The 13,854-nt window shown below is 40.8% G+C and overlaps 1 protein-coding gene across 1 annotated transcript in view; it reads left to right on the top strand.

Annotated features, from left to right (window-relative positions):
• Positions 1–10,986, top strand: part of DPT (dermatopontin) — a 36,288-nt gene extending 25,302 nt beyond the window's left edge. The window contains exons 3-4 of the mRNA XM_040263564.1: positions 5,286–5,393; positions 9,863–10,986. Of these exons, the coding sequence (XP_040119498.1) occupies positions 5,286–5,393; positions 9,863–9,929 (175 nt within the window). The 3' untranslated portion in view covers positions 9,930–10,986. The remainder of the gene's footprint in view (positions 1–5,285; positions 5,394–9,862) is intronic.
• Positions 10,987–13,854: the final 2,868 nt, after the last annotated feature.

The raw sequence follows: 13,854 nt of genomic DNA on the forward strand, positions 1-13,854 counted from the left end.
AACCTGGGTCTTCTGCATTGCAGGAGACTCTTTACCATCTGAGTCACCAGGGAATTCTGGGAAGCATAGAAAATAGAAGTAAGACAGAATTAGAGGTTGGATTGACCAGAAGAAGCTTCTCTAAAATGTTGTTTGAGGATGGGCTGAGTGCTAAAGAATGGGATGGGAAACACTGTTCACTCTTGTTTTGAAAAAAGCTGATGTATGGCTTCTTTAGGCACCCCCTTCTGGTTTGTTAACCTGTAGATTCTGGGTTTTCTTCCAGTTTTTAGGGTAGGACATCTGTGGTGTGTGCTTCTCTGGTATCCCACAAAGTGGGATAAGGTTGAGGATATGATACTAACTGATGCTGGACCATAGGGCATGGCCCCATTTGTTCTTGTGCACACCAGTGAGGTACACAGCCTAAAAGTGGAGCTTCTAGGATGACCCCCAAAGAATCCAGTTGTCCTACTTGCTGGCAGTTCAGACTGTAACAAATAGATGCTGGTGCTACAAGGTCTGACCTTGTGTTCAAGTCTCAGTAATCAATAATAAATGGCGTCCTGAATGGCTCAGTGGTAAAGAATCTGCCTGCAATGCAGGACATGAGGGTGCCATCCCTGGGTTGGGAATATACTCTGGAGAAGGAAATGGCAACTCATTCCAGTATTCTTGTCTGGGAAATCCCATGGACAGAACCTGGTGGGCTACAGTCTATAGGGCTGCAAAAGAGTCAGACATGACTTAGCAACTAAACAAAATAAATCAATAATAAAGGTGAAGTTTGATAAAATCTATACTGAGTCACTTTCTGTTAAGAAAGAGTCAAAACCCTTTCCTTTAACTATTAAAAATTGCATAAGTTCTCGAGCAAACCTCCAACAATAAGTAAATTGTCCTCTTTAAATTCTATCTCTACTCTCCTTTTTAAAATGAATGTGATGACATATATATGAGTAAGCTCTGTGACATGTCCTATTCTCATAGAACAGGAGAATGCCACCTGTCAGCTGTGGCTCAGTTTGTGGTAACGTACTGGACAGCAATCATTTATTGATTCTAGCTGAATCCATTGATAATTTCAGAGCTTTAGTAATCTTAGATGAGAAAATCCTATATCTGTTTCAAAAATCCTCTCCATTTGCATGGGCCTTTTTCAATTCATAACCAAGACATTATTTAATTTCTTTCTATCTTCTTCAAACTTATCTAATACAAGAAACTGTACAAGTGGTTCTATGTTATCAAGTTCTTACTTAGTTTTGAAACAACCTTCTGGTCCTGTCCCCTTGCCTACAGTTCAGTTCAATCACTCAGTTGTGTCCAACTCTTGGTGACCCCATGGACTGCACCACGCCAGGCTTCCTTGTTGGTCACCAACTCCCAAAACTTGCTCAAACTCATGTCCAATGAGTCAGTGATGCCATACTCTTGCTTACAGATGGCATTAAAAGTAGTTTAAAGTGAGAAAGTATGCACCAGTAGCCACTCATCTAAAAGTGATAGGGGAAACACACACAGAGGGACAATTAACTCTGTAAATGGATATATAAGGATCCTGATAGAAGAGCTTCAGTAGTAAACTCATTTCAGTAAATTGCATAAAAAACGTCCATATAATCAAAGCTATGGTTTTTCCAGTGGTCATGTATGGATTGTCAGAGTTGGTTCATAAAGAAAACAGAGCACTGAACAATTGATACTTTTGAATTGTGGTCCTGGATAAGACTCTTGAGAGTCCCTTGGACTGCAAGCCGATCAACCAATCAATCTGAAAGGAAATCAACCCTGAATATTCATTGGAAGGACTAATGCTGAAGATGAAGCCCCAGTACTTTGGCCACCTAATGTGAAGAGCTAAGTCATTGGAAAAGACCCTGATGCTGGGAAAGATTGAGGGCAAAAAGAAGAGGAGGCAGCAGAGGATGAGATGGTTAGATAGCATCCAATGATGCTATCTACTCAATGAACATGAGTTTGAGCAAACTCGGGGAGAGAGTGGAGGACAGGGAAGCCAGGCATGCTGGAGTCCATAGGATCACAAACAGCCAGACACAACTTAGTGACTGAACAACAGCAATGTTACTGACAGAACTTTCTCTTCTTCTTGCAAGGGAAAGCCTGTTTGATTGTTTTAATTGGTCTGGAAATGTATGGCAGTGCTCAATATGAAGTGTACTTTGCCATAAAACTGCCTGCAGTGACCTGGTAATCCACAAGGAATCTGGAACCACACTGAACTCCTCCCCTTCTGCCCTCAGGAAGCCCATCACCATAGTTTATGAAACCCTGATCTTGTGCTTCCTTGTAGTCTCTTTTAATTTCCTGACAAGTCCTTATGCCCTTGTCCCCGTGTCTTGTTCTGAACATTTAAATTCTATTTTTTCCTTCTGAGGAGTTATTACTAGGGCTTTCACTTATTGGAATATTTTGTGTGTGCATGACATCCTCAGAAACTAAATGGAGGCACACTTATCTTGTTCTAAAATTCAGAATCCTGACTGTATTGAAGCAGCAGTTCCCTCTATGAATGGTGTTTGGGAGGCTTATTGATTGGGGTTCTTTCTTCCTCTGTATTTTTAACTTTCATAAAGTAGAAGTAATTTTTACCAAAACCCAAACTCTTGCCTTACCCTCTTAATCAAAGATTCTGTAAAATAATCTACACTTGACCTTATGATTTTATAACAAAAACAAAACAGCATGAAAATCCCCAATATCAGGTAAAAACAAACAAACAAAAAAAAACTGGCTGGGACCAAGATGGAAATACACAAATAAGCATATATGACACCTTCCTGAGGGTATTCTAGAAATTTACTCAACAGCAGTCCCCCACAGAGAAACCTTAGAGTCAAACTGTCAGTTGAACAGGAGACTTTTGGTCACTACCAAAAATGAAGCCATAGGAACTGCTAGTTGAAAAAAGCAATGGATAACTTTTGTCCCCCTTTGAAGCTTAAAATGTCATTTTTAAAAAAATGCAAGCCTCTCTTTCCCATTTCATTCCAAATGTATTTAACTATCGAAATAATTTGAAAGTAGATCAGTAAAAACTTAAAAAAATAACAGTCTAGCATAATGACTTCCAATAGTTCTGGGAACTGGATTTAGCTTAATGTAGTATTGCCTTGGGGCTTTCCTGGTGGCTCAGATGGTAAAGAATCTGCCTATAAAACAGGAGACCCAGTTTCAATCCCTGGATCAGAAAGATCCCCTGGAGATGGGAATGGCAACCCACTCCAGTATCTTTGCCTGGAGAATTCCATGGACAGAGGAGCCTGGTGGGCTATAGTCCATGGGGTCACAAAGAGTCAGACACGACTGAGTGACTCCCACACACTATTACCTTAGGTAGATTTCTGCCTCAGCACATCTTAAAATGTTTGGCAATTAACTTTTATATATTGTATCTAAAGAGTGCTCTAAAAATTCTGGAAAATATTTTGTGCTCCCTGATGTAAGAAAAAATACATTCTACTCCATCTCTTTTAATCCTAATTTTCTTTATCAACAAATCCTTCCTCCTTTGGGTAAACTTGAATCTAGCACTTGTTAGAATCCTCAGGGATCACAACCAACAGAATCCAAATGAAAACCTATTAGGGCCATTTATGAGTCATTTAATGTTTTCATTAGGAAGAGAAAGTCCTTGTTCTGAGTCTCCTGGGAAGCACAAAATACGGTTCTGCCTTAGCCTGTTTCCTTCCATAAATATTAAGCAGAAACACATGAAACCCACTCTAGATAGGGCTTGACGTTCTGATAGAGCATAATTATGTCTTGAGAAGAATCAGAGAAGAAGAACAAGTGCATAATGTGGGAAAACAAATGGTTATGAACAAAGAGAGTGAAGTTTTAGGTTCTGGTTTGGGCTTCCCTGGTGGCTCAGAGGTAAAGCGTCTGCCTGCAATGCGGGAGACCTGGGTTTGATTCCTGGGTTGGGAAGATCCTCTGGAGAAGGAAATGGCAACCCACTCTGGTATCCTTGCCTGGAAAATCCCATGGACAGAGAAACCTGGTAGGCTATAGTCCATGGGGTCTCAAAGAGTTGGAGACGACTGAGCAACTTCAGCTTCAATAACTCAGGTTATCTTGTGTTAACTTGTTGCATCAAAGCTTGAGAATCTTCTAAGAGACCTTCCAGTTTATGAATCTGGCTTTTTAAGATTTCATGACAATCCTTGTAGTATTAAGTCTACATAGAGGGAGATCTTTATATAATCAACATACAATGACTTATGACCCCAAATCAGATTAAATTACTGACACTATTTGTTTCCCAAGCAGTTTGAGGGTGCAGATAAAGACTTTGGGGAACACATATCATACCAAAAGGACTATTTTGATCCTGAAGATCCCCGGTAGTGAAGCATTGTAAGAGCCAGGAAATTCTAGATTTATTCCAGAGTGGACCACAACGAGCCAGGGAGAGGCCAGGGCTTGACTTAATAATGGAGGAGAAAGAAGGAAATGTGGAGGAAGAAGACAAAATTTCTCCTAACAATTCAAGTCCTACCACGTGTCATACTTATTTGTGTTAGCCCAAATGACAAACCTATAGGGTAACCTTCATTCTTCTATAGACCAGGAAGCTGAGATTAAATGACTCTGTCAAGGCTCTTTATTTATTCAACAAATACTATGTACCAGGAACTGTTTTAGGTGCCAAAGAAACAATGGCAGACTAGGTAAAAACTACTTTTATACAGCTTATATTTTATTTTAATATTTTTCAAATACAGTAAAAAAAAGTGCATATTATCAGACTATACAAATAATATATAAATACATGCACACACATATATTTGAAACAAAGTTTTTATCTGCATACACAATAACTTATCTTTAGTATGTACACCAGAACTTATCTTTAGTATGTACAATGCAGTCTCTGATATTTTCTATTCAATCTCTTCTTCTTTTTTAAAGTTCAGCTGGTCCTAACCAAATAAATTGATTTCATGATCTACTAGTAAGTCACAACCCACATTTTGAAAGCCTGGTTCTGGTTGACTTGATTGGATTGAACTAATACTGATATTAGTCAATGTTTCCTCAAGGCCTGAGGAGCTCGCTATATCTTTTTTAGTGTCTAGTTTAGTGGCAAGAAGGAACATGAGACGTGCGAGAAAACTGTCCGTCTTTTTGCAGCCTGGAATGGTGTAGCAGAGGCCATCCAGCTCTGATTTGGGTCCCCCATAATGTTGAAGCTGTATCTCTTCTCTATAGCATGTCTCCTGTTTGCTCCCAACAGTAGTAGTTTTACCTTTTCCCTCTAACCTTTTGTTCTTCCCACACAGGCTGACAACAGAATATCCAGGCCACTATGGTGAGGAGATGGACATGATTTCCTACAATTATGATTATTATATGCGAGGGGCAACAACCACTTTCTCTGCAGTGGAAAGGTGAGCCTTCCCCATGGGCAAGGTTAGAGTGGTCAGGGACCAGCTCCCTGCAAGGGTCATATCAGCAGGATTTTTGATCTGGGGTTTTCCCTATTTTAGTTTCCTACTTGGTCTAGGTTAACTAAAATATTGACAGGACAATGGAAAACAATGGGAATTGAACCTACTTCATGGAGCAGCTCACCCTTGGAGATGAGGATGGGTTCCAGATTGCTCAGAGCAGGAGATGCTCAAGTTGGTATTCCATGATCGTTTATGCTCTTCCTTTTATTCAGTCTCAAAAAGCATTTTTTTTTCCTACCAAACGTGTTAGAGAGGACAAAAGTGATTGAAAGAGTGCCCACTGTCGAAATGAACCCTCTCCAATACCACTTCTCTATATGGTCCTCACTTTGGGTTGCGGGAAGGGAGAGAAAAGAGAAAGAGAGGGGACTGGAGAGGAGAAACACACAAAACTCACCAACGATATTTAGAAACAAAAAAGGAGAACTTCAGAGAAAGACAGTACTAATTTTTTTAATCCCCATTCTCTCACAATCAGTTCCCGATTTTATCACAAATACATCAAAGCAAAACAATAAGAAGAAAATAAAAATTCTTCTCCCTGCTAATAAAGAAAGAGATATGAATAAATTCAGGTGTTAAAAGGTTGATTTGACCTACTTATACTTAGGTGATCATCACTTTACACAGCAAATGAATTCCTGAAAAGTTACCAGTAACTGTTTAGCAAATAGAACAAAACCTAACTCATTAATTCATTAAAGAATAGAATGACAAATTTGGGTGGGACATTTTTGTGTATATTTATGTTTTTAAGTGCAATCATATCATACCTAATTGGAGTTAACTTATTTAATATGACCTTTAATTAAAAAAAAATTAAACAAAGAAACAAACATGAAGGAAATCTGAAAAGATGCAATACAGGTTTCAGGCTCCATGAACAAAATCCCTTGCATTTATTCACAGAAAACCCCCTCAATTCTCACACATTAATTGTTTGCATTTTACATACCTTTTTATCTAGCTTAGTTATTATTTTCTAGAAGGGGCAAATTAAAAATAAACTACAGTGAGCTATAACCTCATACCAGTCAGAATGGCCATCATCAAAAAGTCTACAAACAATAAATTCTGGAGAGGGTGTGGAGAAAAGGGAACCCTTTTACACTGTTGGTGGGAATGTAAATTGATACAGCCACTATGGAAGATAGTCTGAAGATTCTTTAAAAAGCTAGGAATAAAATCATCATATGATCCAGCAATCCCACTCCTGGGCATAGGCCCTGAGGAAACCAAAATTGAAAAAGACACATGTATCCCACTGTTCATAGCAGCACTATTTACAATAGCTAGAACATGGAAGCAACCTAGATGTCCGTCGACAGATGGATGGATAAAGAAGCTGTGGTGTATATATACAAAGTAATATTATTCAGCCATGAAAAGGAACACATTTGAGTCAGTTCTAATGAGGTAGATGAACCTAGAGCCTATTACAGAGAGTGAAGTAAGAAAGAGAAAGATAAATATTGTATACTAATGCATGTATATGGAATCTAGAAAAATGGTACTGATGAGTTTATTTGCAGGGTAGCAGTGAAATGGCAATCCACTCCAGTACTATTGCCTGGAAAATCCCATGGACAGAGGAGCCTGGTAGGCTACAGTTCATGGGGTCGCAAAGAGTCGGACACGACTGAGTGACTTCACTTTCACTTTCAATGGAGAAACAGACACAGAGAATAGACTTATGGAGGGAGAGGGTGAGATGTGTGGAGTGAATAACATGGAAACATATATTAGCATATATAAAATAGATAGCCAATGGGAATTTGCTGTATGACTCAGGAAACTCAAACAGGGGCTCTGTAACAATCTAGAGTGGTGGGATGGGGAGGGAGATGAGAGGGAGGTTCAAGAGGGAGGGGACATATGTATATCTATGGCTGATTCATGTTGATGTTTGACAGAAAACAACAAAATTATGTAAAGCTATCATCCTTCAATTAAAAAAATTTTTTTAACAAATAGGGAAGATATTACTTCTCACCAGTTAAAATAAAACAGCTGAATGATGTGACACACACAAAACCATATTTAAGAAAAAGAAAAGGAAAGACCTAAGAACTCAAAGCCCAGAAGGGCAACACTGGACAACAGTATAGAAGGTGCTCAATGTTCCTAATGATGTTTCCAAGTCAACGAGAAAATTAGTTCGGCATTTTCTGCTTAAGGAGACAGGAAGGAATACAGTAAAGAGAGTACACCATCCAAAATTTCCTCAAAATAAATATATTTTGACAGTTAAAATGTCCACTGGCTATTGACTTGGACATTTTCAGTTATATAGTTTAACCTAAAATCTTGGAAAACTGAGCTATTATATCATGCGTTTGTTTACAATTAATATACCCATGCAATTTTGCCACAGTCACTAACAATCAGTGGTGTGAAGATCCACAACTTGGATTTCTCCTGCTCTGCTGAAAGATGCTGAGGTCATCACCTTCAAGAAATATTTTCAGTGTAGGACTCATTGGGCAGGAGCTTTTCCTCCACAGGCAGATCATAGTGGTTTTCTCCTGGAATGGAGTTGCCCAGCTGGGACACAGATAGCTCTTTGTTGGAGGAGCCTTTGCTCTGCATTCCAGATGTTCAGCAGCATCCGGACCCCTCCACACTAGATGACAATAGCAACCTCCCCTCCCCCAGAGTTGTGACAACAACAATTACAAACCCCGAGGAGCAAAACTGCCCCTTCTTGAAAACCACCATCCAGGAGGGAAATCAGAGACTAAGCCTGATTCGAATAACTTGGTTCTTTTACAACCAAGTCTAAATTTTGCTTAGCATCAATTAAAGCCTTTTGAAAGAGCAGTGTGAATGCCTGGCTCAAGATCTTATTTAGCTATGTCTGTTGGCATAGAGATAAATCAGACTTGTCTACAATAATGAACTTTATTTCATAAACTCACATGCCACCGATTTCTTAACCTCCATCTAAAATAAGCCATGTTCTCTATTAACAACTGAAGGAATAAATACTAATAAATAATTGGTTACCCAGGCTCTTGAAAACTTTTTATACTTGGAGATCCTATGCCCTATCACTCTAAACAACCTGGAGCAGCAGACTCAAATTACAAAGCCTGCCCTACTGTGTGAGCAGCCTGTTCTATAGCTGTTGGCAAGAGTTACCTCCCAGAACTTGAGAGTGGTCAGTCCCACTTTCCAGATTTGCAGCTTGATGAAGATCTTAGCAGTGTTGGTGTCTAAGAAAAATTGATCTGGCAAGAGGCCTTTCAGACTGAAGAGGAAGAAGAATATTCTAAGGTTAAATGACCCCACTGTGCTTGGGAAACATTTTCGTGGTTATACGTAGAATGACTTTTTTGCCCTTCATCAAGACTTTGCAAAAGATAGGACAGCTGTGTTCTCAATGGAGTTATGGGTGTCAAGTCACGGAGTCATTGTGGTATCAGATAAAGAGCAAGATTTGAGTTCCACAAACTTGGAACTTGAAATTGTCACCTAATTATGTTAATAAAGTTCATGTTTCTCTGAGTCCACTTCTCCACCTAAACAATGACATATTGTGAGGATTAAATGAGAAAATATGTAAAGCATCTAGTGCAATGCGGGACATATTGGAGGACTCAGCAAATAGTGGTTACAGTTGTCATTACCATCACTGCTATCATTGTTAAATAATATCAGACCAGAAGAGTGCTATGCAGAGTAGGCTTTCAATATATTTTTGTTAAATAGGTGAACAAAAGACTTGGGCTAGTCCTTAGCAAAGAATGTTCCTTGAAATGCATCCACACTATATTTTTCAAAACTAAACAATTCTATGTTTCCTCATACCATACCTATGCCTGACCATCTAAACAAATATGCAATTCAGTTTCTGTTATGCAAAAATAACAGGCACTTTCCTTTTCATGTTAAGGCTTTTAGAGTTGTTTTCTCTGTGTCCATTTCCCTGTAATAGTGTTTTCTGAAGAGGGTACAGCCCAGAGCCCAGCACATTGTACGTTTTCAGAAGAAGAAAGAATGAGCAGATGGATAGCCTATGTAAGAGATGATTCTTTACAATGAAATGAAGAAAATGTTAAATAAATGCTTTTATCCCAAGCTGTTAACCTGTATGTCCAAGAAGGTGCTTTGAGACTGAGCAGTGATCCGCTGATCACTGGTGATAAACAGGACCTAAACACACCGGCAACCTAGGTAGTCCCCTCCAAGATGCACCTTGAACTGGGTGAAGAGGTGTCCAGGAGTCCTGACCTCATAGACAATTACCAATAGGTTTTCTTGAGACTTCTTAGAGATGTTTCCTGAGAGGAAAGTGAGATTAGGTGTCCCTTAAGTTCCTAAATTCTCCAAAGATTGCTCATTGCTTTATTCTTCCTAAGGTGTCTTTTCTCACTGACATTAGCTCTCTGACTCTCTCCCTACAGGGATCGCCAGTGGAAATTCATCATGTGCCGAATGACTGACTATGACTGTGAATTTGCAAATGTTTAAACCTGCAACCTACCAATCTGAGTGAAGGGAAGAGGTCAGGGAGGCCTGAGGACTCCACAGATGTTAACATCAGCAGGGACTCCTAAGTGGTTTCTATCGCTCTCTTTTCTTCTGCTCAAGCTGGTTGGTCGCTGTAATGCCAGTTTTCTGGGCCTTCTGATTAGTATCACGCTTACAATAAAATCCCTAATTTCTCACTTTCAACATGCTCCATAGAAACCCTTTTGTATGAGTGACAATGGCTCTGTTGCACACCATATATTCTGTGTGCACATGCACAGCCTGAAAACAAGCCTAGTTGCTTGAGCACCTGTCTCAGCCTTGCTGTTGCTTTTACTACCCAGTGAGCTGCCTGGTGCTGAGCAGTACCTGTGAGGAGGTTCAGTAGTGGAATGAAGGGGCAGAAATTGAAGAAGGGGGCCAGGAATGCTCTCTGGAGCTCTGTCTGTTTGAAGGAAACCTAGGATATTCACAGAGAACAGACCTTCTGCCTTAGGGCGACCTGCTTCCACTCTCCCACTCCATGTAAGCCATGCTTGCCTAGAAGTTCAAGGGCAGAGCTCTGTGCTCCAGGAGGGAGGAGACTGGGAGGTGAAGTGGGGAGATGAAATTGTTTGGGCCTGAAAGACTGAGGACTGGAAGAATCTGCTAAACTGGAAGAAGAGTGTTAGCATGCCCAGTAATGAAAATGAGCACAGGAATCAGAGAAACCTGTGAGAATCAGTCTCAAGTAAGACAAAAACAAGGAGGATGAGAGAGGTCAGAGAATGGGACTCAAGTTAGGAACCTGGAGGAAAACCGAGAAAAGAGTTTGACTCGCCAGCACCTGGAAAAACGGGCATATGCCCTACTGCAAGCTACTGGCAAACTCATGTTGATTGGTTTCCGGTTTCCGGATGGGACCGGCTGCTCCGGGGATCTACTTCTTTTCAACGTGTAGTTTAGGGGTGTCTCTTGCAGATGTGGCGCTATATTTCCTCCTCCTGTGATGTCCCCATCCCCAGCCCTTTGTACTCTCTTTATCACAAAAAGAATAAAAATATTAACATTCAGTATGTTGCGAATGTTAAGGGTCATTTTTTGCTCTCTGTGCTAAGCCACTTCAATCATGTCCGACTCTTGGCTCTCCTATGGATTGTAGTCCTCCAGGCTCCTCTGTCCATGGGATTCTCCAGGTAAGAATACGGCAGTGAGTTGCCCTTTCCTTTTCCATTTTGCTCTCTACTCCTCCCCTTTCTGATTATTCAGAAAATATAGCTTCTCACTGTGATTTGTGCCAAGCACCATGCAGGGCACCAGGAATCCAATAATGATAATGACAGAGTATGAGAAATCCAATAAATAAAGCATAAAGTGCTAAGTGCTTTCATTAAGGATTGGATAAAGGGCGGAATCACATCTCTTTGCCTTTGAATCTAGCCTGACTTGTCCTCAGCATCCTACGGATCTCCTCATGCCAATGTGTCACATAATTTTTGACCACAGGGAGCCTCTACTTTCTTTATCCACACAGTTTGCCTTTTCTTTCCAGATCTGTGCCATACTTCCCTTCTCTTCTCTCTCAGGAGACCCAGGCAGGCAGGCAAATCCACAGGGATCACCTACCTTATTAGGCAACCCATCCAAGTGGCCAAGACAGTGAATCTCAGCCAGTGAAGCTGGCATTTCCCAGTGAGACCTTGGTGTTAGGAAGAGAAAGGCAGAGCTAAGGATGTCCGCCTTTGACTTAACGCTGAGGCCCCTTTTCACCTTATGTTTCTGCTTTATTTCTTCCATTTCACTGTTTCCATGTCTCTGGCAATTTTCATTTATACCAAGCTTCCCTGTGTTTTTTCTCACAAAGGGCACCATTAATATTTTAGCAATTACAGCTTTGGGTCAGGATGGCAGCCAGGAAATAGACTTAGCTGGATGTGTGGAGCACAGCTGGAAGAGAGACAAGCAATGCAGACTGGCTGACTTAGCAGCCATGAAGGAAACCAAAGGCTGGGGAGGAGGTGGGGGAGTAGGGCACCAGGGAGCTGGAGGCTCGGGTTGGAGAGGTACAACTGGGATGAGCAGTCCAGGAGACTGCCAGACACCACGAGTCAAGGAAAAAAAATAATACAGCAATCCAATATGTCTATGCCAAGTAGAATAAATGGAGAGAAGAACTAAGAGAAAAGCTATTTTTGCATATAGGCCAAGGACAATAACAGGAAAGTCATCATCAAGTTGGTTCAAATCTGAATTTATACTTTTTTTTTTTTGGTTAACCTCAATCAGAAGAAGCTAAGTGCCAGACTGAGGCTTCATCCAGGATCTTCTGACTGTGATCTCCCTCTGTGCTCTCATTACTCCAATCTTTCTAGTAACCTGCGCACAACCTTGGACAAACCACCTCCCCACTCTATGAAGAATTTATCTAGGTGACATTGTGGTTTCTTGCAACCCAGAAATCCTGTGAATGCTGAACAATCTGTCCCAGATTGTTTACAAATTCCTAAGGCATTTTCTTCCAGAGAAGAAGCCTGGGATGGGATTTGAAAACCTAGGTCCTGCCCCTGGCTCTGACAACAAGTGGCTGTGTAATATTAGACAGATCCCTAAGCCCGCTCTTTTCTCATCTGCCTGGTATGAGCAGGAGTCCCTTTTCCAGTAACTTCACAAGAGGGTGGTCACCAAAAAAATGGGAAGAAAAGAGATTTGATTCCTGCCTCACAGGGCCTACAGTCTGACAAGGAGAGATGAGAAAACAGACAATGAAGACACAAGTGCAGGAAAGTTTCCTGAGGAAGCCAAGCCCATGGTCGGCCCTGAAGGACCCATAGAACTTGTCAAGGGAGTGCAAGAGGGCTCTGGATTCCAACAGTCAGGGCACAGATCCTTGTTCCATCACTTATAAGTTGCATGACCAAGGCTCAATCACCTACTTTCCCTAACACTCTATTTCCTTACCAGTAAAGACAATAATTTGAGATGGAACTGGAAACCCACTCCAGTGTCCTGGGAAATCCCATGGATAGAGAAGTATAGTACAGCCCATGGGGTCACAAAAGAGTTGGACACTACTTAGAAACTAAACAACACAACAAAACCTTTTTTTCTTTGGAATCCTAACTCTATAATTAAAGTTACTAAAATCCACTGCAAAGCAGGAGATGTGAGTTCAGTCCCTGGGCCAGGAAGATCCCCTGGAGAATGAAATGGCAACCCACTCCAGTATTCTTGGCTAGAAAATCCCATGGGCAGACGAGCCTGGTGGGCTACAGTCCATAGGGTCACAAGGAGTTAGACATGGCTTAGTGACTAAACAACAACAAAGACAATAGTAGTACCCATATTGTGGGGTTCTTGTAAGGATTAAATAAGATCTCATAGTGTCTTGCACTAATAAGGACCCAATAAATGTAAGAGAAATAGAATATTATTAGCATACTTTATCTTTTTTTATTTTTTTTAATTTATTTATTTATTTTTAATTTTTACTTTACAATTCTGTATTGGTTTTGGCATAGATTGACATGAATCCACCACAGGTGTACATGCGTTCCCAAACATGAGCCCCGCGCGGGGGGGCGGCGCCGCAACATCTCTCTGGGTCATCTCCGCACGTCAGCCCCAAGCGTGTCATATCCTGCATCAGACCTAGACTGGCATTTCGATTCTTACATGATATTATACATGTTTCAATGCCATTCTCCCAAAGAAGACATACGGATGGCCAACAAACACATGAAAAGATGCTCAACATCACTCATTATTAGAGAAATGCAAATCAAAACCACAATGAGGTACCACTTCACACCAGTCAGAATGTCTGCGATCCAAAAATCTGCAAGCAATAAATGCTGGAGAGGATGTGGAGAGAAGGGAACCCTCCTACACTGTTGGTGGGAATGCAAACTTATTAGCATACTTTAGAAATAATGTTCCTTGTGTGAAC

This window comes from Oryx dammah, unplaced genomic scaffold (assembly GCF_014754425.2).
Source record: "Oryx dammah isolate SB20612 unplaced genomic scaffold, SCBI_Odam_1.1 HiC_scaffold_21, whole genome shotgun sequence".
Lineage (NCBI taxonomy): Eukaryota > Metazoa > Chordata > Mammalia > Artiodactyla > Bovidae > Oryx > Oryx dammah.